At 29.7% G+C, this 26,228-nt stretch overlaps 1 protein-coding gene across 19 annotated transcripts; it reads left to right on the top strand.

Annotated features, from left to right (window-relative positions):
• The first annotated feature begins 278 nt into the window (after positions 1-278).
• LOC111318356 (1,4-alpha-glucan-branching enzyme 2, chloroplastic/amyloplastic-like) lies at positions 279-26,228 on the top strand. 19 transcript variants are annotated; one of them, XM_089741907.1, is made up of 15 exons: positions 279-407; positions 1,761-1,841; positions 2,379-2,495; positions 2,964-3,046; positions 4,249-4,368; positions 5,092-5,221; positions 5,323-5,433; positions 5,542-5,572; positions 5,711-5,835; positions 8,419-8,501; positions 9,689-9,791; positions 10,522-10,651; positions 10,757-10,867; positions 11,119-11,243; positions 18,319-19,550. In XM_089741907.1, the coding sequence occupies exons 5-11, from the start codon at positions 4,352-4,354 to the stop codon at positions 9,720-9,722; spliced, it is 531 nt and encodes a 176-aa protein (XP_089598033.1). In that variant the 5' UTR covers positions 279-407; positions 1,761-1,841; positions 2,379-2,495; positions 2,964-3,046; positions 4,249-4,351; the 3' UTR covers positions 9,723-9,791; positions 10,522-10,651; positions 10,757-10,867; positions 11,119-11,243; positions 18,319-19,550. The 19 variants fall into 19 exon arrangements, with proteins under 19 accessions (XP_089598033.1, XP_089598024.1, XP_089598025.1 ...); XM_089741898.1 differs by lacking the exon at positions 2,964-3,046; XM_089741899.1 differs by lacking the exons at positions 2,964-3,046; positions 18,319-19,550 and adding an exon at positions 12,182-12,399.

Here is a 26,228-nt window from a genome sequence, read left to right as displayed (position 1 = left end):
TGTAATGAATATTTGAGTGAGTTTGCAGATTTTCTATTCTGCTTGGTGTTATATAATAAGTTACTCACATGTTTAGATGTTAATTATCAAAGTTTTGACTTTATGTTATATAGAGAAGAAGAACTGATGTAACATTTGGTTCTTGTAAGCGGTGAAACATCATTTCTCTATGTTTGTTTCTTAGCTAAATTCTCTTGAGGACTAAAGGTTTTTAGTGTCATTGCATCTTTATAATGTATTATCCTGGCTTAACCTTTGTTTTCTTGAACTTGCTGTAGGTAGCATTTACTAGAAACTACAATGAATACTTCAGAAATGCAACTGATGTAGATGCTGTTGTCTATTTGATGCTGGTTAATCATATGATTCATGGGCTATATCCTGAGGCTGTCACCATTGGTGAAGATGTATGTTCTATAACTCCTCTTTGAGTCACATTGAGCATACTTCGACTTATAATCATTTATCTATTCTAGAATTATGATGTCTGCTTTAAGTCCGCTGTCTCTTCTACAGCAATATTTGTTGAATTGGGTTGCATAAATGGAATGGGGTTTCAATACTTTTTTATGTGATCCATGAGGATGCTAAGTGTAGAAATGGTTTTGAAAAAGTTTGCACACGTACTTGTGTGTGTGAAGCCTACCAAACATTTGTGTATTGTACATGTTTTTCTAATTCTCTACTGCTTCATCACTTCTCTTCATGCATCAATTGAATCCATATGCCATGAATAAGTAGGTTACCTTGCTAGTAGTTAAGTGTTTTGATATTGTAGAATGAACTAAAGAGTTGTTAAAAATGCTTGTTGTAAATTGAACTAATTTTTATTGTAGACCAAGAGTTCTGGAAACATAGTAACTAAAGATGCCAAAAATGAAAATTCCAAAAACACTTGAAGGGAACAAACAAGCATCTCTAGAAATCTTAAAATATCCTTGCTTTTCACATATTTCATCTTTTGTGCAAATAATTCACCTAAAGAGCTACTAGCAAAATAAAAGGTAATTTATGTTTTACCCTTTAGAAATATTAGCACAGTAAGGAACATTTAATAGATAAAATGTTTATATTGGAGTGATTTAGTTGCAGATTTTCATATATTATTTGCACAAATAACATTCTTTAAGTTCTATTAATTTTGAAAAGGAAAAGAAACAATAGTTGAAGGTAGACTTCCACCATCTTAAAATGTCATCTGTCATAATAATCAATTCTCCACTGCTTTTCTTTTTGACTCAGACCCATGTGCTCTAAGAAGTATGCCTTAAGAAACTGTAGTATTTGCAATACCAGCTGTTCATAAGTCAATGATTATCTTCTCTAAATGCACATGCTGAAAGAAGTTAAAAGTTATTTAAGTTTGGTTTGTCAAAACACTTAGCTTAATGTTAAATCTGAATGTAAACATGGATCTTTTTATATGTATGTGGGCATGAATATTCTTCTTAATGGCCCAAAGATTGGGTGTATAGTTTGGTGCAGTTGATATTCTTAAAAGCTCCAAGTAGAAAAGTTAAGAAGATAAACGTTATCAAAGTTTTTATAATTAAGTGCCAACCTTGCTTATGTAACAATTAATTGTATCAGCTAATACATATATTTAATGCCATGCAGTCTCAAGTATAAAAGGGAAGGTGACTGTGTTCTAAGTGCTTAGAAAGCTGTGTTGATTTACATTGGTAGTGATTTGTTGTCTATTTCTATATTTAAATAACATCTAGTGTTTAATTATACAAATATTAATGGTTTTTTAACAGAACGAGTTTGGTGTCTGGGAGATCTTTTGGCCTAATAATGCTGACGATTCACCAGCAATTCCCCTTGGTTCTCAAGTGAAGGTAAATTACCTGTAGATGAACATAAGTTTGGCTCTTGAAACTTATTGTGCTTACATTCAAATGCTACTTGTTTATTATTTCCTTTTTCCACTTTTTAAGTCAGAGTAAAAAGAAACTATAAAAACTTGCAACTTTTTCCCTGTAGATCAACAAGGTATTTAACCTTTTGATCATGATCTGTGGACCAGGAACCTTAGAGTATGATCCTTTTTTTTAACACTGATCCTATTGCATGTGTATATGGTTTGACTAAATCATTGATTGTACTACAACCTTCACAATAATTAATTACTAGAATTCATGACATAAAGGCATTGAAGTATTTAGTGGGGTGGTCTCCAAGTCAAGCAAAATTATTCAAGGTAGCTGAGTTCAAATCCAACTAACTCCCGTCCTAAAAGGAAGGGAGTAAAAAAGAAAAGATGAAGATGAAAAAAATCCATTTTTCTGGTGGACTGTTATGATCATGTCAATTATCGTTCATCCAAACCTCTTTTTCCATTTGTACATCTTAAGTTTTTGACCATATAATTGTAGATTCGTATGGAAACTCCATCTGGGATTAAAGACTCCATTCTTGCTTGGATCAAGTTCTATGTTCAAGCACTAGGTGAAATCCCATACAACGGAATATACTATGATTCGCCAAAAGAGGTATAGTTGGTGGCTATTTGCTCTTTTGGTTTTGTTGGAAAGATTAGATAACTTATTCTTTTCAAACTATAAGCAGCTGAAATATTTGGAGCTTGGGGAAAATCAGAAATACCAACTAATGTTTATGATAATTTTAAAATGACTACATGTGTGTGAAGATACATAGACAAAAGCATGCATGCATGCCTGCACACAAATAATGAATTTCTTATTCATCTTAGAGTAGGTTGTTTTGATGAACGTCTTCCTTTATAATGTTAATATTAACATCACTGCCCTTAAAGGGTTTTTAAGAAAACAATTTTGATTGGTTCTTTTTCATATATAAAGTCAGTTTTTAAATTGTGTTCTCGCTTGTTCAAGTTTAATCACTGCACAGCACAGTCAACTTAGTTTAGTCTGTAATATATGTCTTATCTCAAATTTTTGTACTCTCTAACCTGACTAATGATTTTTATACTGTAATAGGAAAAGTATGTATTCAAACACCACTAGCCAAAAAGACCAAAATCACTTAAGTCTATGAATCATATGTTGGAATGAGTAGCATGGTATGCGTCTTCCTTTCCCTTGCATGTAGCAAATTGTTATTCAACTCTTTTGTCTCTGCACTGAATTGCATTTCCTTGATTTATTTAATCTTAAAAGAGGAAACCTTAAGTTTGATAAAAAGCTTCACTAAATGCTATCATGTGTGGGATCATATTTTTTATGCTATTTCTTTCAACCCTTCCTATGAAGTGTTCTTGCAAGGTTTTGAGACTAAAAAGTAAAGTAGGAGGTTTTATAAGACAATACATTTTACAAGAAAACTTATCTTAATATATGTATTTAAACTATCAATTTTACCCCCCCCCCCCAAAAAAAAAAAAAAAAAAAAGGAAGATAGAGAGAGATTTTGACTTGCATTGAACATCTTTAAGGGCATCAAACAGTATAGCTGTCTGGAAAGGCTTGTAAATTTTGAAACGGAGCTTTCCTACATCCCATAGGCAGGGTGGCCTCTCTTAAAGAGAAAATCTGTCAAATTAAGTTAGCAAAAAGCCACGTAAGTGTATACGGCCTACTTTTCGTGTTCTTTGGTTAAAGGAAGTTCTTCCATTTGGATTATACTAAATAATGAGTATTACTTTAGTTAATGATAATGCAAATGCCTAACAGCTAGTGACTTGGGTCTCTGTTAACTGCTTTGTGTATAGAAATATCTTAAATAGCAGTTTCAAATCAATAACATAGAAGTTGGTTTGATTGCATTTCATTATGATTCTTCACCCATTTCTAAAACCCATTAAGAAGCCTAAATTTGCAATTAAACTGAAATTTATCTCTAGTTTTCATCATACTGTCATTCAAAGAAAATTTGTCCCACAAACACCTTCAGTCTTTATCTTTCATGGTACACTTTGGTATGGTTAATCCATTTCCTAGTTTTCTTAATATTATCAACTCTAAGATCAGGAGCCAATAATTAACACTTATGCCAACTTTAGAGATGATGTGCTTCCCCGCATTAAAAGACTTGGAGATAATGCTGTTCAAATCATGGTTGTTCAAGAGCACTCAGATTATGTTAGATTTGGGCATTATCTCCATCAAAATATCAGCTCATCTTTATTTGTTGCTATTTATGTTTGTTAACTTGTACTAAAATGTTATGTTTTGGATGTAAACAGAAATATTTCTTCAGAATTTAGTTTTGGTTATGGAAACTAACCTCTTCTACTTTTAACAAGTTGCATTTAATATGTTGTAGGTGTCATGTGGCAAACTTTTTTGCACCAAGCAGTTGTTTTGGAACCCCTGATGATCTTAAGTCATTGATAGATAGGGCTCATAAGTTGGGTCTACTTGTTATTATGGATATTGTGCACAGGTAATAATTGGACTTCCAGGAGAATATCATTTCTAGAAACACATCCTTTAGCTTTATTTGTTGTTGTAGTTTTTGTGCAAACGGTTTTTCCTAGCTTTTTCGTACCAAAAATGAAAATATACTCTTTTTCTTCCTTTTTTCTTGTTAGACTGTATGGTCATTCTTCCAGTAGACTTGATGCAAATATGGCCATGAGAATTTAGGCTGTTATTGGTCCTTACTCTTACTATGTTTTTACTAGTTGCTTTTGGCTTCCTAAAAGGTTTCTGAAGAACCAACCTAAAAAGGAGAAAGCAAAGTCATAGTTGTTTGAAAATATATATGATTAAATGCAATAGAATTTGCAGTATAATTGTTCTATTAAAAGAAGAATCGTAGTATTTTGTTCTACAAGAAATTATATTTTTTATTTTTAATTCTTTTATAGTATTATTGTCTTTTCTACCCAAATGAACTTTCTACTTCTGGAAACAAAAAGCTAAAACAACTACCAAATGGAATCTTACTGTATTGTTTACAATGAAAGTTTTTATCTTTTGCATGTTGTTAATGTTAAATTCCTTTCTAAGTTGTAGAAAATTTTTATTCAAGTATTTGCTCTGTTGCTTTAAGTAAGTAATCTTTTGCTATAAGTTTCAGTTAATTTTTATTCTTCAGTTAAATTAAGTTATTAATTAATTTTGTCATCCATCTTTGTATCTAACTGATGTTTGACCAATACAGCCATGCATCTAATAATGTGTTAGATGGATTGAACGTGTTTGATGGAACTGATGCTCATTACTTCCACTCGGGGTCAAAGGGTCACCACTGGATGTGGGATTCTCGCCCTTTTAATTATGGAAGCTGGGAAGTATGTACTTCTACTGAAACTTCTCTTAAACAATAGCTTGTTGAAAGATTTTGGCTTCCATCCTAGTGTGTGTAAATATTAATTTTTACTTGGTGCTTTAGGTACAAAGGTTTCTTCTTTCAAATGCAAGATGGTGGCTGGAAGAATACAAGTTTGATAGGTTCAGATTTGATGTTGTGACTTCAATGATCTACACCCATCATGGGTTGCAGGTAATGTCTGAGTGAGTTTGCAGATTTTCTATTTTGCTTGGTGTTATATAATAAGTTACTCGCATGTTCAGATGTTAATTATCACAGTTTTGACTTTATGTTATATAGAGAAGTAGAACTGATGGAACATTTGGATCTTGTAAGTGGTGAAGCATCATTTCTCTATGTTTGTTTTTTAACTAAATTCTCTTGATGACTAAAGGATTTTAGTGTCATTGCATCTTTATAATGTATTATCCCAGCTTAACCTTTGTTTTCTTGAACTTGCTGTGGGTAGCAATTATTGGAAACTACAATGAGTACTTCGGATATGCAACTGATGTAGATGCTGTTGTCTATCTGATGCTGGTTAATCATATGATTCATGGGCTATATCCTGAGGTTGTCACCATTGGTGAAGATGTATGTTCTATAACTCTTCTTTGAGTCACATTGAGCTTCCTTCGACTTATAATCATTTATTTGTTCCAAAATTAAGATGTCTGCTTTAAGTCCCCTGTCTCTTCTATAGCAACATTTGTTGCACTGGGTTGCGTAAATGGATCGGGGTTTCAATACTTTTTTACGTGATCCATGAGGATGCTAAGTGTAGAAATGGTTTTGAAAAAGTTTGCACACGTACTTGTGTGTGCGAAGCCTACCAAACATTTATGTATTGTACATGTTTTTCTAACTCTCTACTACTTCATCATTTCTCTTCATGCATCAATTTAATCCATATGCCATGAATAAGTAGGTTTCCCTGCTAGTTGTTAAGTGTTTTGATATTGTAGAATGAACTAAAGAATTGTTAAAAATGCTTGTTGTAAATTGAACTAATTTTTATTGTAGACCAAGAGTTATGGAAACATAGCAACTAAAGATGCCAAAAATGAAAATTCCAAAAACACTTGAAGGGAACAAACAAGAATATCTAGAAACTTTAAAATATCCCTGCTTTTCACATATTTCATCTTTTGTGCAAATAATTCACCTAAGGAGCTACTAGCACAATAAAAGGTAATTTATGTTTTACCCTTTAGAAATATTAGCATAGTAAGGAACATTTAATTGGTAAAATGTTTATACTGGAGTGATTTAGTTGCAGATTTTCATATATTATTTGCAAAAATAACATTCTTTTAGTTCTATTAATATTGAAGAGGAAAAGAAACAATAGTTGAAGGTAGACTTCCACCATTTTAAATTGTCATTTGTCATAATAATCAATTCTTCCCTGGTTTTCTCTTTGACTCAGACCATGTGCTCTAAGATGTATGCTTTAAGAAACTGTAGTATTTGCAATACCAGTTGTTCATAAGTCAATGCTTATATGTTCTCTAAATGCACATGCCGAAAGAAGTTAAAAGTTATTTAAGTTTGGTTTGTCAAAACACTTAGCTTAATGTTAAATCTGAATGTAAACATGGATCTTTTTATATGTATGTGAGCATGAATATTCTTCTTAATGGACCAAAGATTGGGTGTATAGTCTGGTGGAGTTGGTATTCTTAAAAGCTCCAAATAGAAAAGTTAAGAAGATAGACGTTGTCAAAGTTTTTATAATTAAGTGCAAAAGTCACCTTGCTTATGTAACAATTAATTGTATCAGCTAATTCATATATTTAATGCCATGTAGTCTCAAGTATAAATGGGAAGGTGACTGTGTTCTAAGTGCTTAGATAGCTGTGTTGATTTACACTGGCAGTGATCTATTGTTTATTTCTATATTTAAATAACATCTAGTGTTTAATTCTACAAATATTAATTGTTTTTTAATAGAATGAGTTTGGTGTCTGGGAGATATTTTGGCTAATAGTGCTTATGGTTCACCAGCAATTCCCCATGGTTCTCAAGTGAAGGTAAATTACTTGTAGATGAACATAAGTTTGGCTCTTGAAACTTATTGTGCTTACATTCAAATGCTACTTGTTTATTATTTTCTTTTTCCACTTTTTAAGTCAGAGTAAAAAGAAACTATTAAAACTTGCAACTCTTTCCCTATAGATCAACAAGGTATTTAACCTTTTGATCATGATCTGTGGACCAAGAACCTTTAAGTATGATGCTTTTTTTTAACACTGATCCTATTGCATGTGTATATGGTTTGAATAAATCATTGGTTGTAGTACAACGTTCACAATAATTAATTACTAGAATTCATGTCATAAAGGCATTGAAGTATTTAGCGGGGCGGTCTCTAAGTCAAGCAAAATTATTCAAGGTAGCTGAGTTCAAATGCAACTAACTCCTATCTTAAAAGGAAGGGAGAAAGAAAGAAAGGATGAAGATGGAAAAAAAAATATTTTTTTGGTGGACTGTTATGATCATGTCAATTATCATTCATCCCAACCTCTTTTTCCATGTGTCCATTTTAACTTTTTCATATAATTGTGGATTCATATGGAAACTCCATCTGGGATTAAGGTCTCCATTCTTGCTTGGATCAAGTTCTTTGTTCAAGCACCAGGTGAAATCCCATACAACGGAATATACTATGATCTGCCATAAGAGGTATAATTAGTGGCTGTTTTATCTTTTGGTTTTGTTGGAAAGATTAGATAACTTATTCTTTTCAAACCATAAGTAGCTGAAATATTTGGAGCTTGGGGACAATTAGAAATACCAACTAATGTTTATGATAATTTTAAAATGACTGCACGTGTGTGAGGATACATAAACAAAAGCATTCATGCATGCCTGCACACAAATATGATTAATTGATATATAAACGAATAATGAATTTCTTATTCTTCTTAGAGTAGGTTGTTTTGATGAACGTCTGCCTTTATAACGTTAATTTTAACATCAATGCCCTTGAAGGTTTTTAAGAAAACAATTTTGATTCGTTCTTTTTCATATATGAAGTCAGTTTCTAAATTGTGTTCTCGCTTGTTCAAGTTTAATCACTGCACAGCACAGTCAACTTAGTTTAGTCTGTAATATGTGTCTTATCTAAAATTTTTGTACTCTTTATCCTGACTAATGATTTTTGTACTATAACAGGAAAAGTATGTATACAAACACCCCCAACCAAAAGGACCAAAATCACTTGAGTCTATGAATCACATGTTGGAATGGGTAGCATGGTATGCATCTTCCTTTCCCTTGCATGTAGCAAATTGTTTTTCAACTCTTCTATCTCTGTGCTGAATTGCATTTCCTTGATTTATTTAATCTTAAAAGAGGAAATCTTAAGTTTGATAAAAAGCTTCATTAAATGCTAGCATGAGTGTGATCATAATTTTTATGCTATTTCTTTCAACCTCTCTTATGAAGTGTTCTTGCAAGGTTTTGAGACCGAAAAGTGAAGCAGGAGGTTTTATAAGACAATACATTTTACAGTAAAATTTATCTTAGTATCTGTATTTAAACTATCAATTTTACCTCCCTTCCCTTTCCCAAAAAAAAAGAAAAGAAAGGAAGATAAAGAAACATTTTGACTTGCATTGAACATCTTTAAGAGCATCAAACAGTATAACTGTCTGGAAAGGCCTATAAATTTTGAAATGGAACTTTCCTGTGTCCCATAGGCAGGGTGGCCTCTCTTAAAGAGAAAATTTGTCAAATTAAGCTAGCAAAAAGCCACATAGGTGCATATGGCCTACTTTTCGTGTTCTTTGGTTAAAGGAAGTCCTTCCATTTGAATTATACTAAATATTGAGTATTACTTTAGTTAATGATAATGCAAATGCCAAACAGCTAGTGACTAGGATCTCTGTTAACTGCTTTGTGTATAGAAATATCTTAAATAACAGTTTCAAATCAATAACATAGAAGTTGGTTTGATTGCATTTCATTATGATTCTTTACCCATTTCTAAAACCCATTAAGAAGCCTAAATTTGCAATTAAACCAAAACTTATCTCTAGTTTTCATCATACTATCATTCAAAGAAAATTTGTCCCACAAGCACCTTCAGTCTTTATCTTCCACGGTACACTTTGGTATGGTTAATCCGTTTCCTAGTTTTCTTAATCTTATCAACTCTAAGATGCAGGAGCCAATAATTAACACATATGCCAACTTTAGAGATGATGTGCTTCCCCGCATTAAAAGACTTGGATATAATGCTGTTCAAATCATGGCTGTTTAAGATCACTCATATTATGCTTGATTTGGGTATTATCTCCATCAAAATATCAGCTCATCTTTATTTGTTGCTGTTTATGTTTGTTAACTTGTACTAAAATGTTTTGGATGTAAACATAAATATTTCTTCAGAATTTAGTTTTGGTTATGGAAACTAACCTCTTCTACTTTTAATATGTTGCAGGTATGATGTGGCAAACTTCTTTTGGAACCTCTGATAATCTTAAGTCACTGATAGATAAGGCTCACGAGTTGGGTCTACTTGTTCTTATGGATATTGTGCACAGGTAATAATTGGACTTGCAAGAGAATATCATTTCTAGAAACACACCCTTCAGATTTATTTGCTGTTACAGTTTTTGTGCAAATGGTTTTTCCCTGCTTTTTTGTACCAAAAATGAAAATATAAACTCTTTTTCTTCTTCTTTTCCTGCATAGATTGTATGGTCATTCTTCCAGTAGAATTGATGCAAAAATGGTCATGAGAATTTAGGCTGTTATTGGTCCTTACTCTTACTATGTTTTTTCTAGTTGCTTTTGGCTTCCTAAAAGTTTTCTAAAGAACAAACCTAAAAGGGAGAAAGCAAAGTCATAATTGTTTGAAAATATATATGACTAAATGTAATAGAATTTGCAGTATAATTGTTCTATTAAAAGAGAAATCATAGTATTTTTTTCTACAAGAGATTAAATTTTTTATTTTTAATTCTTTTAAAGTATTATTATCTTTTCTACCCAAATGTACTTTCTGCTTCTGGAAGCAAAAAGCTAGTAGCAAAATCAACTACCAAATGGAATCTTATTGTATTGTTTACAATGAAAGTTTTATCTTTTGGTGTCATTAATGTTAAATTCTTTTCTAAACTGTAGCAAATTTTTATTCAAGTATTTGCTCTATTGCTTTGAGTAAGTAATCTTTTGCTATAAGTCTCAGTTAATTTTTATTCTTTAGTTAATTTAAGTTATTAATTAATTTTTCATCCATCTTTGTATCTAACTGATGTTTGACAAATGCAGCCATGCATCTGATAATGTGTTAGATGGATTGAACATGTTTGATGGAACCGAAGCTCATTACTTCCACTTGGGGTCAAGAGGTCACCGCAGGATGTGGGATTCTCGCCTTTTTAATTATGGAAGCTGGGAAGTATGTACTTCTACTAAAACTTCTCTTCAACAATAGCTTGTTGAAAGATTTTGGCTTCCTTCCATCCTATTGTGTGTAAATATTAATTTTTACTTGTTGCTTTAGGTACGAAGGTTTCTTCTTTCAAATGCAAGATGGTGGCTAGAAGAATACAAGTTTGATGGGTTCAAATATGATGTTATGACTTCAATGATGTACACCTATCATGGGTTGCAGGTAATATCAGAATGAGTTTGCAGATTTTCTATTTTGCTTGGTGTTATATAATAAGTTACTTGCATGTTCTGATGTTAATTATCAAAGTAGAATTGATGTAACATTTGGTTTTTGTAAGTGGTGAAGCATCATTTCTCTATGTTTGTTTCTTAACTAAATTCTCTTGAGGATTAAAGGTTTTTAGTGTCATTGCATCTTTATAATGTGTTATCCCAGCTTAACTTTTGTTTTCTTGAACTTGCTGTGGGTAGTATTTATTGGAAACTACAATGAGTACTTCGGATATGCAACTGATGTAGATGCTGATGTCTATCTGATGCTGGTTAATCTTACGATTCGTGGAGTTTATCCTGAGGCTGTCACCATTGGTGAAGATGTATGTTCTATAACTCTTCTTTGAGTCACATTGAGTATCCTTCGACTTATAATCATTTATTTATCCCAGAATTATGATGTCCGCTTTAAGTCTACTATCTCTTCTACAGCAACATTTGTTGCACTGGGTTGCATAAATGGATTGGGGTTTCAATACTTTTTTATGTGATCCATGAGGATGCTAAGTGTAGAAATGGTTTTGAAAAAGTTTGCACACATGTGCTTGTGTGTGCGTAATCCTACCAAACATATGTGTATTGTACATGTTTTTCTAATTCGCTACTGCTTCATCACTTCTTTTCATGCATCAATTGAATCCATATGCCATGAACAAGTAGGTTATTGTGCTAGTAGTTAAGTGTTTTGATATTGTAGAATGAACTAAAGAATGGTTAAAAATGCTTGTTATAAATTGAACTAATTTTTATTGTAAACCAAGAGTTATGGAAACATAACAACTAACGATGCCAAAAATGAAACTTCCAAAAACACTTGAAGGGAACAACCAAGAATCTCTAGAAATCTTAAAATATCCTTGCTTTTCATGTATTTCACCTTTTGTGCAAATAATTCACCAAATGAGCTACTAGCACAATAAAAGGTAATTTATGTTTTACCCTTTAGAAATATTAGCATTGTAAGAAACATTTAATTGATAAAATGTTTATATTGGAGTGATTTAGTTGCAGATTTTCATATATTATTTGGAAAAATAACATTCTATAAGTTCTATGAACATTGAAGAGGAAAAGAAACAATAATTGAAAGTAGATTTCCACCATCTTAAATTGTCATTTGTCATAATAATCAATTAAATAATCAATAAAACCAATAAAAGATAATACTTAGAAGAATGTAATCGAGATGAGTAATTCTTTTGGGAAAATGTCAATATTCTTTATCTTCGTTATGTTAATTGTGCAATTGTGTATGCTACAGGTGAATGGAATGCCTACATTTTGCCTTCCTATCTTTGATTATCGACTGCATATGGCTATTGTTAATAAATGGATTGAGCTTGATTATTGAAAAATGCTAAATTGATTATTTCTTGATTTCTTGTGAAAATTTTGAAATATATTTTGTGCGTGATTGTTATGTCACAATTTATTTGATTGTGATGAAATATTTTTGAAATATGCTTGCTTTTGTGCTTACTTGACTTATTTCTTAATTTGTGATTTTAAATTTGTGATTTTAATTTGATGCATGATTAGCTAATTTATCTTAACTAAAATACATTATTGACTCATTTATTGTTCATATCATGTGTACTTATATGAATATGATTGAGTTTTATTGGACATGGTTACAACATGAATTAAGTAAGTGATTTTCTTATAATGCTTATGTTTGTTTTAAATTATTATTGATTATGGATTATAATTTGTATGGATATATCTATGCATTTGTGGTGAAATTTTCTTGATTATGTTTTTTATGATAAGTATGCCTTTTTTGAGTTTTTTGAATTCTATAGGGCCTTAAATTGGTTTTGACATATTTTTTGATGATTTGCTGAATATATATTAATATTAAATATGTCTATTTTGTATTTATGAATAATTTAAAAAGTTTGATTTTTGTATATTATATGAGAACTTTAACTTTAATGATAATATTGTGATATATGATTCTTAACTTGATATATGATTTTTAGTAAGTTTATATTTATATACACACACACACACACACACACACATACACACACATATATCTTTTTTTTAATTGAAAAATTGGGTTTAGTGAACAAAATTTTATTTGTCTATAATGATTTAGAATATGAAATTCATTTCGAATAATTTGTATAATTTTTATCAATTGATTTACTTGATATTTCTAATAAAAATCTTTTGTTAAGAAATTTTTTTAAGTTTATGTTATGAGAACTTAAAATAAGCATGAATTGATATTTTTGGAATTTTAAGTGGAATAGGGAAAGCAAATCTTTATCAATTAAGTTTAAGTACATAAAAAATTAGCTTAAAAATTTGAAATGAAGGATTCAAAGCTTCATTCAACTACAATAAGCACAATAACAACTTGATAAGGATGGAGGTAATTATATTGAATTTATGTTATGTGTTTATGATTTGTAATGTTTAATATATGGTTTGATAAATGCTTATTTGATATATACAAAATAAGATATTATATTTGAATTTGTGAACAATTTGCACAAATTAATCAAGTTACTTGATAGAATTTGTTTTAATTTTATTAAATGCTTGGATTGATTAATATGCATGTTTATTTTTTTATTACTTTGATTAATAGTTTTTATTATATGAATATTCGTTTGAGTCTTTGGATATGGGTATGAGTTATAGAGATTGATTTTTTTGAACATGTTCATTTATTGAGATCATTGAGATAGCATGTACCATATTATATCTAAATATTTGTATTTTTATTGGTATACTGCAATATGTGATTTGAAATGTTTTTACATATGTTTGTATGATTTTAATTGAAAAATATGTTTGATTATATTTATGTACTTGTATATGTTTGGATTAAGAATATTGTTTTATATTGAAATAATTTGGATTATATTTAAATAACTATATTTTCATTATTTTTTTGCTATAGCATATATGTTCATCATGCTCAAAAAATCATGATTGTATAATTCTTTATTATAATATGATGATTAAATATTTGTTTTAGATAGGATATGCGTATGAAAGAATGTTATTATGCATGTATTGATTGAACATTTCATATGCTTAAAATATATTGTGATTTTTAAAAGTTTGTGAATAAAATAGCTAATAATTGATAATAATTAGTATCAAAATTGCTAAAGAATTTTTTAACTTTCATTGACATTTGTTTATGTACCTATCTTTGATATAGCTTGTATTTTTCATACAAAATTGTCTTAAATTGATTAATCCTTATTTTAAAAAAGGGAAAAAAATCTTAGAATATAATTTTACTTGATTTGTTTTTTGATAATAATTAGTATGATTTGTGATAATATATCTTTAACAATTGATATGAGCTTGTATACATATGCTTAAATTTATATTTAATTGTTATTGATGTTTTAAGTTTTAAGTACATCTTATGATAACATGATTTATGAGTAGTTTACATATTATTTATTATTTTTTTGCTCATAAATTTCATGTGGTTAGGTTGAATGAATGATTTTGTGCTATAATATTTTAATTGAAAACACATATGCTTTTGTACTTGAATATATGTATGTTAACTTTATTGTGCATATTACACTTGATTACATACATTCAAAATATTCTTAATATTATTGGTATCAAGTATTTTATCTCATGTCTTGAATTGATTTTCTTTTTTTTATAATGAAAAAAAAAAAAAAAGAAAGGTTATAAATATTTTTTCTTGTATGTATATAGCATTTGGTATAAGAGTTTTAACATAATTTTTTTTTTGTTTATTTGCTCATCTTTTTGCTATGACAAAAAAGAAGAAAAATATCATATGGATAAATTTGCTTGTGCTTGACATGCATATGTTTGATTATGATTATTTGATATATTTAATTAACATATATTTGTTGAGTTACGTTGGATTAAGATGTGTTAATTAAATGGGAGTTTTGTCATGCAAAGTTTAATTCGCTTGATAAAAAAAATTCACTATAATTTGTATACAATGAATTAGATGATGAATATTATATAGATAGAAAGCTTTTTAAGTCTAATTTTTAAATCTTCAAATGATTTTTGATTTGAAATTGTATAATTTAAAAAATGATCAAATTAGCTAGTAGAGTGTAAAACTGAATACAACTGTCTAGCTTGACTAGATCAATCTCCTAGCTAAACCAATCGATTCCCTCTTTAAAGGATCGATTGATTTTTAGTCAAAAAGCAAATTTGATTTCATAAAGCAAAAAGGGACGATCACTTTACACGAGGGATCAATCACCCTAATGACAAGATTGATCCCCTCATAAAGACAATTGATCTATTCACGCAAAATGTCACCAAATTTATTTTGGCTATTTGAATGGGTTTGGAATCACAATGTGCCAAGCTTATGTTACACCTTTGACATTTGATTTTGACTTTGATTTTAAATTTTTCAATAATTTTTTAAAAAATAATAATATAATTATTTTTTTAATTAAAAATGATATGCATTATGGATATTTATTTGATTATATTTTTAATCTTAGAATAAGTGTTTATGTTAAAATTAAGAATTTGTTTTCAATGTTTGAACTATTATTTTTCATTCAATTTCATTACTTTTATAAATCTCATATGTGCATATGGATGAAAATTATCTCTTGATGCAATGCATATATGGTCAAAATACTTGATTATTGAAAAATGCTAAATCAATTATCTTTTAATTCTTTGTGAAAATTTTGAAATTTATTTTGTGCTTGATTATTATGTCACAATTTATTGGATTGTCTATGATTTTGAATTGTGATGAAATATTTTTGAAATGTGCTTGCTCTTATGTTTAATTGATTTATTTTTTGATTTGTAATTTTAATTTGATGCATGAGCTAACTGATCTAAAAAATGTATATATTATTGGCTTATCTATTGTTCATGTCATGTGTGCTTATATAAATATGATTGAGTTGTTTTTGACATGCTTGTAACATGGATTAAGTGATTCTTTTATAATGCATGTGTTTGTCTTAAGTTATTATTGATTATCGCCTATAATTTGTGTAAACATATTTATGCTTTTGTGATGAAATTTTTTTGATTACGTTTTTTATGATAAATGTCTTTTTTAAGTTTTTTTTAATTATATAGGGCTTCAAATTGGTTTTGACATATTTTTTTGTGATTTATTGAATATATATGAATATTGAATATGTCTATTTTGTGTTCATAAATGATCTAAAAGGTTTGATTTTTTTACATTACATAAGAACTTTACCTTTAGTGTCAATATCATGATATTTGATGCTTAACTTGATACATGGTCTTTAGCTTAAGTTTATATATATATATCCTTTCTAATCGAAAAATTGAGCTTGGTGAACAAAATTTTTTTTGTCAATAATGACTTAGAATACGAAATTCATTTTGAACAATTAGCATAATTCTTATCAATTGATTTTCTTGATACTTCTAATGAAAATTTTTTGTCAAGAAATTTTTTTAAGTCTATGCTATGAGAACTTGAAATGAGCATGAACTTATATTTTTGGGATTTTAAGTGAAACAAGCAAAGCAAGTTATCTTTATCAATCAAGTTTAAGTACATCAAAGACTAGCTCAAATGATATGGAATGGAGGATTCAAAATTTCACTCAATTATAATAAGTACAATAACATAGCTTGATAAAAAATGAGGTAATTGTATTGAATTTATGTTATGTGCCTATGATTTTATAATATTTAATACATGGTTTTAATAAATTATTACTTTGATATGTGCAAAAATGAAATATTATGTTTGAATTTGTGAACACTTTGCATAAATTAATCATCAAGTTACTTGATAAAATTTGTCTTAACTTTGTTAAATGCTTAGATTGATTAATATTCATGCCTATTTTTTTATTATTTTGATTAATAATTTTTATTGCATGAATATTCGTTTGAATCTTTGTACATGGATATGAGTTAAATATATTGATTTCTTTGAATATGTTAATTGATTGAGATTATTGAGATAGTATGTACCACATTATGTCTAAATGTTTGTATCTTTATTGATATATTGCTATATGTGATTCAAAATGTTTTTGCATGTGCTTGTATGATTTTGATTGAAAAATATGTTTGAATTGTATTTATGTACTCACATATGTTTGGATTAAAAGTATTACTTTGCGTTGAAATAATTTGGATTATATTTGAATAATTATGCTGTCATTATTTTTTTGCTATAGCATATGTTCATCCTGTTTGAAAAATCATGATTGTACAATTCTTTGTTATAACATGATCATTGAATAGTTGTTTTGGATAGGATATGCTTATAAAAAAAATATTATTATGCATGTGTTGATTGAACATTTCATATGGTTGAAATATATTGTGATCTTTAAAAGTTTGTGACCAAAATAGCTAATAATTGGTATCAAAATTGCTAAAGAATTTTTTAACTTTCATGTACACTTGTTTATGTGCTTATCCTAGATGTAGCTTGTACTTTTCATGTAAAATTGTATACGCCTTAAATTGATTAATCTTTATTTTGAAAAGGAAAAGAAATCTTATAATATGATTTTGTTTGATTTGTTTTCTGATAACAATTGGTACACTTTGTGATAACATATCTTTAACAATTGGTATCCTTAAGAATTGGTATGAGCTTGCATGAATGTGCTTGAATTTATGTTTAATTGCTATTGATGTTTTAGGTTGTAAGCACATCTTATGATAATATGATTTATGAGTATGTTACATATCATTTATTATTTTTTCGATCATAAATTTGATGTGGTTAGGTTGAATGAATGATTTTGTGTTATAACGTTTTAATTGGATACACTTATGCTTTTGTACTTTGACACTGAAATGTCTGCATATCATACAATTTGGGCTGAGACTAAGGAAAACTTATCTAAAAATAAGATGGACCTATCATTGGTCCAAATTCACTAAATAAATGCATAAAATAAGGTTGGCCGGAGTAAAAGGATTGTGTTTACATTAGCTAGAAAAGAAGAGCATGAAGGTAGATGTGATTGTGGTCAGATTCATTATCATGTAATCTACAAGAGTGAATGGTCAAAAGATTGCGTTCACTAAAAAATCTCTTGATTTTAGGCATGATTTTTGCAATTCAATTTGAAAGTTCCCATGTTATGAGGGATATTCCTAGTCTCTTTATTTGCTATTATTCTTTGGTTGAAAGTAGAATAGAGTTTTCTTTACCCATATGCAATCTTTTATATTGTTCTTCAAGTTCTATATCTCTTAGGTGGATTTCTTAGAGTGGTGAACTTCTATTGTTCTATATCTTTGATTAGAATTCTTATGGTGGTATTTTTATATCCCTTAGTTTTTAGTCTTGGTGGTGAACTTTTATCCTTTTAATCCAATAATAATATTTTATCATTATTCAAATCCTTGTGAGTTATTTTTTGTGAGTTTTTCTATTTGCAGTTAATCTTCACATCTCAAACATCAATTCCTGACATCAAATTGGTATCAAAGCTATGGCAAGTCATCATCGTTAAGCACCATCAGAAGATGATGAAGCCAACATTGATTTTGTAGCAACTACCAACGTTGACCCAAGGGATGCCCTCATAGAGGAGATGCGACAACAGATCTTTTAACTACAACATCAGTTGCATATACAAGAAGGGAAAGGGGAGATAAGGAGCCAACGAAGGAGAAACGAAGAAGATGAAAGAGAAACCAATCCATATCATGGAAATAATAGTGATTATAATGATAACACTCTATCTCACCTACGGTAAGTTGGAGACTATCTACCCGAAAACTAACTTCAACCTAGCATCTTCAATCCGAAGATAGAAATTTTTGAGTTCAAAAGGAAAATGCAACTTGAAGAATTATTAGATTGGCTACACACGATGGAATGTATATTTGAATGCCATAATGTCCCCTAAAAATGGCAAGGTGAAGCTAGTGGCCATCAGACTTAAAAAGCATGCATCCTTTTGGTGGAAAAATCTAAAGAAACAAAGGGAAAGAAAAAGTAGAAGAAAAATTGCAACTTAGGAGAAGATGAAAAAAGAGTTTAAAAGAAAGTATCTCTCAGACAATTTTAGGCAAGATGTCTTCCTTAGGCTCCATAACTTGAAGCAAAAGCATCTTTTGGTGGAAAAATACATTAACAAGGGAAGCACGTCCAAGACTAGTGTTTCTACAAAACCTCCTTCAAATCTAACCCTAAAGAATGAAGGAGCCATTCCTAACAAATCGTAATCTAGCATTGTCAACATTCAAACCCAAAGAGATTTCAAGTGTCAAGGAGTTTGGGCATATACATTATGAGTGTCCAAATCTCAAGATAGTTATGTTGATTGAAGATGAAGATCTTGAATATGTTGATAGAGAACCTACTAAAGTATCCCAGGATCTTGAAGAAGATGTTAAGGGGACCTATGGTGATCTTGAATCCTCACTTGTTATACAATACAACATGAGTGATGTGCATGTAGACGAAGAAGATTGGTTGCACAAGAATAAATTTCACACTAAAAGCACTGTTCATGATGTATGTGATGTTATGATTAACAGTGCAAGTTTTGAAAATGTTGTTTCTACTTTTATGGTACAGAAATTAGACCTCAAAATAGTGGATCACTTCCAACCATATAAGCTGTCTTGGCTGCAAAAAGAGAATGAAATCAAGGTTAGCAAGAGGTGTTTGGTTTTTTTTTTCGTAGGAAAGCAATACAGGGATGGAGTGTGGTGTGATGTAGCTTGCATAGATGCTTGCTTCAATGAAGAGGAAAAACCAATTGCCTTCTTTAGTGAGAAGCTTAATGATTCTCGACAGAAGTACTCAATTTATGATAAGAAGTTCTATGCTATTTATAGAGCTTTGTTCCTTTGGAGTCAGTATCCCTTTGCCAAATCATTTATTCTTAATTATAGCCCTTGTCATCATTCCCAAACCGATGAGGAAACTGAAGTTATCAATCATAGCTTGTAAATTTTCTAGGAAACTAAAGTTATCAATCATTGCTTGAAAATTTTCTTGAGGAGTTATACAGAAAAAAAACTAAAACAATGGGAACTTGTTTTACTACAGGTGAAGTTTGATTACAATCATTCATTAGGTCAAACCATTGGTTGCAGCTCTTTTGAAATTGTTCTTGGTAAAAATGTAATCCATCATTTGAATTTAATTCAACTTTAATTAAACTAACTAGCATTTTGATAGAGATGTAAAAACAAGAGCCAAAAGTATAAAAATATTTCATGAACAGGTTCAGAATAGAATTTTGCAAAAAAATGAGAAATATAAAAGAGTAATAATCATGCATCGAAGACATGTGAAGTTCAAATAACATGATTTGATGTGAGATTACTTGTCCAAAGAAAGATTTTCACAAGGAAAGTTTGGCAAATTACTCCCTAAGGCAGATGGTCCATTTAGAATTTTCCAATGCATTGGAAAGAATACCTATAAGATAGAGTTTTCTGACACTTATGAAGTGTCTTTCACCTTTAATGTTGATTTGTCATCCTACCATGGTAAGAATACTAGTTCAAACTTGAGAACGAGTTTTTTTCAACCAAAGGAGATTGACACTAGAGTGTCTGCACATCATACAACTTGAGTTGAGACTAAAGTAGACATATCCAAAAATAAGATAGGCCTATCCTTGGTCCAAATACACTAAATAAATATAGAATTAAGGTGAGCTGAAATACAGAGATTGTGTTCACATTAACTTGAAAAATAATCTAAAAAATTGCTTAAGGATAAAGAAAACTCTAGTCTACTTTCTACCAAAGAATAACAGCAAATAATAGACTAGGAACATCCCTCATAACATGGGAACTTTTAGATTGAATTGCTCGAATCATGCTTAAAATCAAGGGATTTGCATGTGAACACAATATTTTGTAATGTGAACGCAATCTTTTGCCCATTTACTCTTATAGATTATATGATAATGAATCTAATCACAATCCTATCTACCTTCATGCTTTTCTTTTTCATCTAATGTTTTTGGAGCTTTTATGCTTTGCTTTGAAAACCATTTCTGCTGGAGTTGAGCTTTAAAAGTATTAAAAATATTGTTTTGGAAAGTTTTTAAATGGAAATGAATATTTTGAATTCAATGTTTTAAACTTGTTTAAACACAGCAACATTATAACTTACATTGTTTTTCATTTTTCACAGTTTTAAGTGTAAGTTATGAAGGATTTTGGAGCTTAAAATATCAAAATTTTGTTTCTAACAATTATGGGTATAAAAATCATCTGTACAATTTTTCAAAAATGTAATATAAAAATCATTTGCATGATTTTAATTTTTCATACTTATCTGTTTTAGATGCATTTTTAGGAGTATTCAAGAATGCTGTAGGGAATTTGAGGGATGCTATTGATATTTATTTGGATGTCATTTGTGAAATCATTATCAGTGCTTGATGTGATTAATCGTGTGCTAACTTGTTTTCATATATTACACACAAACTCAAAGCTCAATGTTTCTAAAGCTTTTTATGCTTTGCTTTGGAAATCTTTTCTGCTGGAGTCGAGATTTAAAAGTATGAAATATTGTTTTAACAGGTCTTTAAATGGAAATGAATATCTTGAATCCATTGTTTTAAATCTCAAACACAGCAACGTGATAACTTGCATTGGTTTTCATTTTTTACATTGTTAAGTGTAAGTTACGAAGGATTTTGGAGCTTAAAAAATCAAAATTTCGTTTCTTAACAATTACGGGCATAAAAACCATCTGCATAATTTCAAAAATTTTGTATAAAAACCTTTTGGATGATTTTAATTTTTCATATTATCTGGTTTAGATGCAATTTTAGGAGGATTCATGAACACTCCAGGAAATTTGAAGGATGCTGTTGATATTTGGATATCATTTGTCAAATCGTTATTGGTGCTTGATGCGATTAATTATGTGGTGTCTTGTTTTCTTATATTATGCACAAACTCAAAGCTCAATGTTTTCAAAGCTTTTATGCTTTGCTTTGAAAGTCATTTTTGCTGGAATCGAGCTTTAAAAGTATGAAATATTGTTTTAGCAAGTCTTTAGATGGAAATGAATATCTTGAATCCAACGTTTTAAACTTGCTTAAACACATGAACATGATAACTTGCATTGGTTTTCACTTTTTACAGTGTTAAGTGTAAGTTATAAACGATTTTGGAACTTAAAATATCAAATTTTAGTTTTTGAACAATTATGGGCATAAAAACTATCTGCACAATTTCAAAAATGTGATACAAAAACCATTTGCACGATTTTAAAATTTCAAACTTATCTACTTTAGATCCATTTTTAGGAGGATTCATGAATGCTCCAGGGAATTTGAGGGATACTATTGATATTTGGATGTCATTTGTGAAATCGTTATCAACACTTGATGCGATTAACTATGTGCTAACTTGTTTTCATAAAGTATGCACAAACTCAAACCTCAATATTTCTTAAGCTTTTATGCTTTGCTTTGAAAACCATTTCTGTTGGAGTCGACCTTTAAAAGTATGACATATTGTTTTAGCAAGTCTTTCAATGGAAATTAACATCATTAATGCAATGTTTTAAACTTGCTCAAACATAACAACATGATAACTTGCATTGGATTTCTTCTTTTGCAGTTTTAGGTGTAAGTTATGAAGGATTTTGGAGCTTAATATATTAAAATTTTATTTCTGAACAATTATGGGCATAAAAACCATCTGCACAATTTCAAATTGTGATATAAAAGTAATTTGTATGATTTTAATTTTTCATACTTATTTGCTTTAGATGCAGTTTTAGGAGGATTCATGAGTGCTCCAAGGAATTTCTGGGATGCTGTTGATATTTTCTTGTCATTTGTGAAATTGTTATCGGCACTTGATGTGATTAACTATGTGCTAACTTGTTTTGATACATTATGCACAAACTCAAAGCTCCATGTTTTTGTAGCTTTTATGTGTTGCTTTGAAAACCGTTCCTGCTAGAGTCGAGCTTTAAAAGTATGAAATATTGTTTTAGCAAGATTTTAGAAGGAAATGAATATCTTGAATCCAATGTTTTGAACTTGCTCAAACACAAGAACATGATAACTTGCATTGGTTTTAATTTTTGACAGTGTTAAGTGTCAGTTACGAAGTATTTTGGAGTCTAAATTATCAAAATTTCATTTCTGAACAATTATGGGCATAAAACTATCTGCACAATTTCAAATTATGATATAAACCATTTGCATGATTTTAATTTTCCTTATTTATTTGCTTTAGAAGCATTTTTAGGAAGATTCATGAGTGCTTCAAGGAATTCGTGGGATGCTGTTGATAAATTAGATGTTATTTGTGAAATCGTTATTGGTGCTTGATGCGATTAATTGTGTGTTAACTTGTTTTTATACATTATGCACAAATTGAAAGCTCCATGTTTTTGAAGCTTTTACATTTTCCTTTGAAAACCATTTCTGCTGAAGTCGAGCTTTAAAAGTTTGAAATATTATTTTAGCAAGCTTTTAAATGGAAATGAATATCCTGAATCCAATGTTTTAAACTTGCTCAAACACAGGAACATGATAATTTGCATTTATTTTAATTTTCCAGTGTTAAGTGTAAGTTATTAAAGATTTTGGAGCTTAAAATATCAAAATTTCGTTTTGGTAAAATTATGGGCATAAAAACCATATGCAAATTTTCAAATTGTGATATAAAAACCATTTGCACGTTTTTTATTTTTCATATTTATTTCATTTAGATGCAATTTTTGGAGGATTCATGAGTGCTTCAGGGAATTTGTGGGATGCTGTTGATATTTGGATGTCATTTGTGAAATCGTTATCGGTGCTTGATGCGATTAACTGTGTGCAAACTTGTTTTTATACATTATGCACAAACTCAAAGCTCCATGTTCTTGAAGCTTTTATGTTTTTCTTTGAAAACCATTTCTATTGGAGTCGAGCTTTAAAAGTTTGAAATATTATCTTAGCAAGTTTTAAATGTAAATGAATATCCTAAAACTAATGTTTTAAACTTGCTCAAACACAGAAACGTGATGACTTACATTGGTTTTCATTTTTTACAGTGTTAAGAGTAATTTATGAAGGATTTAGGAGCTTAAAATATCATAATTTCGTTTTTGAACAATTATGGGCATAAAAACCTTCTACACAATTTCAAAAATGTGATATAAAAACAATTTGCACGATTTTAATTTTTCGTACCTATTTGCTTTAGATGCATTTTTAGGAGGATTCATGAACACTGGAGCGAATTTGTGGGATGCTGTTGATATTTGGATGCCATTTGTGAAATCATTATCGGTTCTTGATGTGATTAATTTTGTGCTATTTTTTTTTCATATATTATGCACAAACCCAAAGCTCAATGTTTTTGAAGCTTTTATTTTTTGCTTTGAAAATCATTTCTGCTGCAGTTGAGCTTTAAAAGTATGAAATATTTTTTTGGTAAGTATTTAAATCAGAATGAATATCTTGAATCTGTTGTTTTAAACTCGCTCAAACACAGGAACATGATAACATGCATTGGTTTTCTTTTTTCACTATGTTAAGTGTAAAGTTATGAAGGATTTTGGAGCTTAAAATATCAAAATTTCGTTTCTGAACAATTATGGGCAAAGAAACCATCTGCACAAATTCAAAATGTGATATAAAAACTATTTGCATGATTTTAATTTTTCATACTTATCTACTTTAGATGCATTTTTAGGGGGATTCATGAACGCTCCAAGGAATTTGCCGGTTACTGTTGATATTTGGATGTCATTTGTGAAATCGTTATCGGTGCTTGATGAGATTAACTATGTGCTAACTTGTTTTCATATATTATGCACAAACTCAAAGCTCAATGTTTTCAAAGCTTTTATGCTTTGCTTTGAAAATCTTTTCTGCTGGAGTTGAGATTTAAAAGTATGAAACATTGTTTTAGCAAGTGTTTAAATGGAAATGATTATCTTGAGTCCAATGTTTTAAACTCGCTCAAACACAGCAATGTGAAAACTTGCATTGGTTTTCACTTTTGAAATTGTTAAGTGTAAGTTATGAAGGATTTTGGAGCTTAAAATATCAAAATTTCATTTCTGAGCAATTATGGGCATAGAAATCATCTGCACAATTTCAAAAATGAGATATAAAAATCATTTGCATGATTTTAATTTTTCATACTTATCTGCTTTAGATGCATTTTTAGGAGGATTCATGAACGCTCAATGGAATTTGTGGGATGCTTTTGATATTTGGATGTCACTTGAGAAATTGTTGTTGGCACTTGATGAGATAAGCTGTGTGCTAACTTGTCTTCATATATTATGCACAAACTCAAAGGTCAATTTTTTTGAAGCTTTTATGCTTTGCTCTGAAAATCATATCTGCTGGAGTTGAGATTTAAAGTTATGAAATATTGTTTTAGCAAGTCCTTAAAAGGAAATGAATATCTTGAATCCACTGCTTTAAACTCGCTCAAACACAGCAACTTGATAACTTGCATTGGTTTTCATTTTTCACAGTGTTAAGGGCAAGTTATGAAGGATTTTGTAGCTTAAATTATCAAAATTTCGTTTATAAACAATTATGGGCATAAAAACCATTTGCACAATTTCAAAAAAGTGATATAAAAACCATTTGCATAATTTTAATTTTTCATACTTATCTACTTTAGATGCATTTTTAGGAGGATTCATGAATGCTCCAGGGAATTTGAGGGATGCTGTTGATATTTGGATGTCATTTGTAAAATCATTATCGGCGCTTGATGTGATTTAACTATGTGCTAACTTGTTCTCATATATTATACACAAACTCAAAGCTCAATGTTTCCGAAGCTTTTATGCTTAGGTTTGAAAACTAATTCGGCTGCAGTTGAGCTTTAAAAGTATGAAATATTGTTTTAGCAAGTTTTGAAATCAGAATGAATATCTTGAATCCAATGTTTTAAACTCGCTCAAACACAGGAACAGGATAACATGCATTGGTTTTCATTTTTTATAGTTTTAAGTGTAAGTTATGTAGGATTTTGGAGTTTAAAATATAAAATTTTCGTTTATGAACAATTAGGGGCATAGAAGCCACTGCACAATTTCAAAAATGTGATATAAAAACCATTTGCCTGATTTTAATTTTTCATACTTATCAGGGCATAGATGCATTTTTAGGAGGATTCATGAACGTTGCAAGGAAATCGTGGGATGCTGTTGATATTTGGATGTCATATGTGAAATCGTTATGGGCGCTTGATGAGATTAACTATGTGCAAACTTGTTTTAATATATTATGTACAAACTCAAAGCTCAATGTTTTCAAAGCTTTTATGCTTTGCTTTGAAAATCATTTCTGCTGGAGTCGAGATTTAAAAGTATGAAATATTGTTTTATCAAGTCT

This window comes from Durio zibethinus, chromosome 13 (genome assembly GCF_047325235.1).
Source record: "Durio zibethinus cultivar Kanyao isolate XHJ-2024 chromosome 13, ASM4732523v1, whole genome shotgun sequence".
In the NCBI taxonomy this organism is placed as follows: Eukaryota; Viridiplantae; Streptophyta; class Magnoliopsida; order Malvales; family Malvaceae; genus Durio; species Durio zibethinus.
Note: the sequence above shows the minus strand (reverse complement) of the source record. Positions and strands in the feature narration are given on the sequence as shown.

Excerpts from the sequence above, each read along its gene's own strand:
- LOC111318356 (XM_089741898.1), top strand. Across the intron at positions 4,369-5,091 it reads ATTATGGATATTGTGCACAG|CCATGCATCTAATAATGTGT; the intron begins GTAATAATTGGA and ends TGACCAATACAG. Across the intron at positions 5,573-5,710 it reads TGATGGAACATTTGGATCTT|CAATTATTGGAAACTACAAT; the intron begins GTAAGTGGTGAA and ends TGCTGTGGGTAG.